The 5,635-nt window shown below is 38.6% G+C and overlaps 2 protein-coding genes across 3 annotated transcripts in view; one reads left to right on the top strand and one right to left on the bottom strand.

The window, feature by feature from the left end:
* LOC106873497 (small subunit processome component 20 homolog) overlaps positions 1-1,898 on the top strand; it is a 79,953-nt gene extending 78,055 nt beyond the window's left edge. Inside the window, exons 60-61 of the mRNA XM_052975687.1 lie at positions 154-299; positions 1,642-1,898. Coding sequence (XP_052831647.1) covers positions 154-299; positions 1,642-1,776 — 281 coding nt within the window. The 3' untranslated portion in view covers positions 1,777-1,898. The remainder of the gene's footprint in view (positions 1-153; positions 300-1,641) is intronic.
* Positions 1,800-5,635, bottom strand: part of LOC106873503 (protein FAM166B) — a 16,999-nt gene continuing 13,163 nt past the window's right edge. For both annotated transcript variants that reach the window (XM_052975738.1, XM_014920888.2), the window contains exons 5-7: positions 5,153-5,318; positions 3,966-4,036; positions 1,800-2,872 (exon numbers count right to left, since the gene is read on the bottom strand). In XM_052975738.1, the coding sequence (XP_052831698.1) occupies positions 2,748-2,872; positions 3,966-4,036; positions 5,153-5,318 (362 nt within the window). In that variant the 3' untranslated portion in view covers positions 1,800-2,747. The remainder of the gene's footprint in view (positions 2,873-3,965; positions 4,037-5,152; positions 5,319-5,635) is intronic.

Below are 5,635 nucleotides of genomic sequence, written 5' to 3'. Positions count from 1 at the left end.
ACATGGACACAAAGACACACATACACTTGACAGGCTTCTTTCAGTTTCCATCTATCAGTTTCCGTAATCGACTATACCCCTCCCCCAAAATTGCTGCCCTTGTGGCAAAATTTGAAGCCATTATTGTTATTATTATTATTATTATTATTTCAGATCCAAAGTTAAAAGCACTGACCCAAGAAGTGTTGGAACTGTTAAAGAAAACAGTTGGCACCACCGTCTTCTCAGAGAAGTTTGCTCAAGCACAGAAAGTACGGATGGAGCGAATTTCCTCCCGTAAACAGAGGAAAGCAGTTGAGGTGAGTTATTCACTATTTTCTGCACTTCACTTCACTTGCTGAGTAACACCGATGAATGGGGACCAGCAGCATTTATTCACATAACTGGGTTTTATGCTTGCGTAATTAAGTCGGCTGATCTCATGAAACACATGTATGTCATATAAGACATTAACAATGACTGTGTTTTCTGTGTTACTTTTCAATTTATATGTATATAGGCACAGGTGTGGCTGTGTGGTTAAGAAGCTTGTTTCCTAACTACATAGCTCTGGGTTCAGTCTCATTTCGAGGCACCTTGAGTAAGCGTCTTCTATTATAGCCCTGAACTGACTGAAGACTTTGGTGCAGGGATTTTGTGGGTGAAAGAAGCGTGTTGTGTGTGTTTGTGTCTCCTTGTCTTGACATTGCATGCTGGTTGTAAAAGTACTGTCACTGCCATACAAGCAGTACCATTCATTTTTGATGTTCTGCAAAAGTATGTCTGGCCCTGGGACAGTATCACCTTGTTTGAATACAGGTGAGGATTGGTGACAGGAAGGGTAACTGGCTGTAGAAAATCTGCCTCAACAAATTCTGTCTGACCCATGCAAGCATGAAAAAGTCATCATCATCATTTAACGTCCGTTTTCCATGCTGGCATGGGTTGGCTGGTTTGACTGGGGACTGGCAAGGCAGGAAGCCGCACTAGGCTCCAGTGTGATCTGGCAAGGTTTCTACAGCTGGATATATATATATACATATACCCTGGTATTGTATTAAGCATGGAGTCACCTTTACTTACCATACTCCTAAGTCCATTCTTACCTGGAATGGTAATACTTGTCAGTGTCCCATCTATGGGTTAAATAGATTTTCCAAGGGTAGAAGAAGTTGCCGTTGGTTTTGTCAAAGCCATGGGGAAGGCAGTTTTTCTAAGAGAGATGTCTTGTGGCATAAAACTTGCAGTCGAATTAATAGCAGTCATTTTGCAATGCTTGTCACTGGAACCTACTTTGGTGACCAAGGGAATGGCAAAGGTGTTGCACAAGACTTGGTCTCTTAAATCCAACAATGTACGGATGTCTCACTATTCATTCTCTCTCTCTCTCTCTCTCTTGTATATATATATATATAAACTTCTTTCAGTTTCTGTATCAGATCTATTCACAAGACTTTGGTCAGACTTGGGCTGTAGTAGAAGGCACTTGCCCCTAGATGATACACAGAAGGAAGGATTGAACCTCAAAGCTCTTGACTGGGAAGCAAACTTCTTAACTTCACAGCCATGTCTACATACATACTTAAATATTTATTTGTTTTTCTGTCAAAAGTTTTTACAGTTAAACCATCAATTGTTTCTGTTTTATTTCAAATAATGCAGGCTGTTACCCGACCAGACATTTCTTACAAGAGGAAACAGAAGCAGAACATTGCCAAAGTTGCTGCCAAAAAGAGAAAAGTGGAAAAGATAAGAACAATGAAAGTTTTGAAAGGAAAATTTTCAAGAAAGAGCTGAGAATGAGAAAATGGAAGAAGTCACACCATTATTATTATTATTATTTTTATTTAAAGATGACTCTATTTTTGTAAATACATGTATTAAAGGGGACATGGGGAGGGGGCAAAAATAAAACAATTTCAACCATCCACAATCTTTTGTGAAGAGTTCTCTTATTTCAAACATATTCCATAGGGTGCATGTCATTTTATCCTTAATTTGGCTGGGATGGGTAAGCAGTGTTTATCTGTCTGGTGCTCTTAGCAAAAGCAGTTATATGGTGGACAGAATTGAAAGGGCTGGAAACAGACATCTTCCTCTTTGGCGAAGTCCTCATCAGCTTTTTACCCTAATTCAATTACGTGAGCTTGTCCTATTTCTAAATATCTGTCCCTCTTTCTAACAGTTTGTTTTATATCTATGAGTTTGTATTCTTCTGAGTTTGCCTCTATCTCTGTGGGTTTGTCCTGTTTTTCTGAGTTTACCACTATTTCTATGGGTTTGTCCTAGTTATGTAAGTTTGTCCTAATTTTGTAGGTTTGTCCTATCTATATGGGTTTGTCTATTTTTGTGGGTTTTTCTCTAAATTTATCCCTATTGTGAGTTTCTTCTGTAGTATTTTATTCAATGACTGCTGCCATGCTGGGGCACCACCTTGAAGGGTTTGGTTGCTCAAATCAGCCATTTTACTTAATTTAAGTCTAGTACTTAATATGAAGGTGGTCAGCTCACAGAATCATTAAGCATGTCAGACAAACTGCTTAACAGCATTTCTTCCAACATTTCACATTCTGAGTTCGAATCCTGCTGAGGCTGACTTTGCCTTTCAGGGTTGATAAATTAAGTACCAATTGCATACTGGGGTCGATTTAATCGATTGGTTCCCTCCCCCCAAATTTCAGGCCTTGTGCCTATAGTAGAAAGGATTATTATTATTAATTTGTATAGTTTTGTATTTATTATTTTTTTATTATGATTTTCTGTATTTATTAAAAAATGACTGAGAAAGGTCGTATTTGTTGTTCATGGTGATCAAAACATATCTTCTGGCGAGAACACACTTCCAAAGAACGGCAGGTGTCACCATAAGTATTCCCATATTGGTATCGGCTTTCTGCAATCAAAAAGAAGCAGGATTCTTTGAAACAACACAAACATACACACACACATACACAAAATTTCCATCTAACCCTTTAACATTTAAACTGGACATGCCCAGCCCAAATATTCATGTTCTATGTTCAAACCAACCAGATCTGGCCTCTCACACCTACCCAACAATGCCATTCTAAAGAATAAAAGAATAAAATAACCGTCATCATCATCATTTAATGTCCATTGTCTATACTAGCATGGGTTGGACAGTTTGACCAGGGATGACAAGCTGAGGGGCTGCACCAGACTCCAGTCTGATTTGGCATGGTTTCTATGGCTGGATGTCCTTCCTATCCTTGAGATCTCAAAGCTAAGACAATTCATGATTAATTCCAGAAGCAAAGCGACTAAGCTCCTGGGCCGCATGGAGGCAAAGTGGCTGAGTTCCTCTCGAGTGTTTGGGCCTCACAAAGGTAAGGCAGCTGAGTTCCTTTCAAACAGGCCTCATGGAGGCAAAGTAGCCAAGCTCCTTTTGAGTGTTGAGCCTCATGTAGGCAATGACCAAGACCTTTGGCATTATGTCGTGCTTGAAAAGAAGACCCATCAAGCTGATTAAAATCGCAGTTGTGGCAGATACAGGTGTCATGAAAATGGCACCCATGCTGGTGGCACATAAAAGCAAGTCTCTTAACTGTGCCACAAACACATTCTGCCAGCCACGTAAAGAGCACTTGTGCTGGTGCCATGTAAAAGCACTCATGCTAGTGGCACATTAAAAACACCTGGCACCCACTGTAAAGGGGTTGGCATTCGGGGGAGCATCCAGTCATAGAAACCAAGCCAAATCAGACTGGAGTCTGGTGCAGCTCTCCAGCATGCCAGTTCCAGTCAAACTGTCCAACCCATGCCAGCATGGAAAGCAGACATCAAAGAGTGATGATGTCTGTAGTACTTGAGCAGTGACCTCTCGATGCAGAAAAGTTGCAGGAGAGAACAACCATTAGTGATTACATTATGTCTGGGAAAATGAGACGATCATGGCAGGAACACTGTTGATAATAGGCCTGATGGATGAAGGCTGACCTGCGGTTAAAAAAAAACGATTTACTTACGTGGTAGATACCCCGTGTAGTGAGGAATCATGCCCTCAATTCTGTATATCCTTGTGTCACTTTTGTTTGATCTGTGAAAGCAATTTAGAAAAAAAGAAACTGACCCATAAGAAATGTGAAGATGTTAAACATGTAACTTATTGTGAATACATTAACATAATTAAATATAATGGACATGTTAGAATGTTTGACCATTCAGCATTCACATTTCTCTGTCAAACATAATGCTTGTTTATTCACAATGTTTTGAATTAATCCTGTATTATCTCATAGCTTTGAAATTTTAATGATGTGATTGTTTATTTTTAGAATATTCTTTTCTACTCTAGACACAAGGCCTGAAATTTGGGAGAAGGGGGCCAGTTGATTAGATTGACCTCAGTATGCAACTGGTACTTAATTTATTGACCCCGAAAGGATGAAAGGCGAAGTCAACCTCGGCAGAATTTGAACTCAGAATGTAGACAGATGAAATACTGCCAAGCATTTCACTCCGTGTGCTAACATTTCTGCCTTGTTTAGTTTTAGAATATTATAGGATAAGTGTGAGAGGCTGGATCTGACCATTTTAAAGATAATACAGGTAGATTATTTTGGCTGGATATGGCTGGCTTAAATGCTAAAGGATTAAATATTATAATGAATAAGGTTTAACTGTTATTGTGAACATGTTGAATATTAAACATTACAATGATTAAAATGTAGTGAACATGTTAAAAATTACATAAAAATTATATAAAATACTTGAGAAACCAGATAGAAATATAAAACAAAAGTTACAATCTGAAAAATGCTGCTGATCCAAAAGTCAGTGTCAATCTTTTTTCCTTATAAAAATCGATATCAATCACAAAGTTCTACTGAATATTTTCTCAAGTTCTTCCCACATTCTACCAAACATTATACCAAAATTCTACACAAGTTCACTGTAACCAAAGTCATTTCAAAGTTATTCTCAGACTCCACCAAAATTTTCCAAAACTCTATCAAAATTTTATATGGGCTCTGTGTAACAAAAACTCTCTCCAGCTTCTACTTAAGCTTTGCCAAGTACACACAAACACTTCCCTGTATGCACAGCTCTACCCAGTCTGTCCTAGCATCTCTCATCTCTACTGAGATTCTATCTAACCAAGGTTTCTCTCTTACTGCATCACTTCCTCTACCCCGTCCCACCTCATACTCACATTTCTAGATTCTGCTCCTTTGGTAATCGACTGCTCCAGAACTGTTTTAATGCAATGGAATTGGACGAATGGTAGCGACAGCCGAGTCCTGTGTCAGTGGCTTTGATTTTGGGAATGTAACCTGTGTAACCAGGAATGTGGGCCTCTGTCAAAGAACGGCGCGAAGCTGCAACAATAACAATGTCAAAGAATTATAATGATTTCTTGAAAATTTATTTTATTTTATTTATAAAAACTTTTAATTATAATGATAATCCTTTTTACTTCAGGCACAAGGCCTGAAATTTTTGGAGAAGGGGCTACTTAATTACATCGACCCCAGTACACAACTGGTACTTATTTTACTGACCCTGAAAGGATGAAAGGAAAAGCTGACCCCAGTAGAATTTGAACTCAGAATGTAAAAATGTATGAAATACCACTAAACATTTTGTCCAGCATGCTAATGATTCTGCCAGCTCGCCACCTAATAATAATAATAAT

This window comes from Octopus bimaculoides, chromosome 22, assembly GCF_001194135.2.
Source record: "Octopus bimaculoides isolate UCB-OBI-ISO-001 chromosome 22, ASM119413v2, whole genome shotgun sequence".
NCBI classification, from domain to species: domain Eukaryota; kingdom Metazoa; phylum Mollusca; class Cephalopoda; order Octopoda; family Octopodidae; genus Octopus; species Octopus bimaculoides.
Note: the sequence above shows the minus strand (reverse complement) of the source record. Positions and strands in the feature narration are given on the sequence as shown.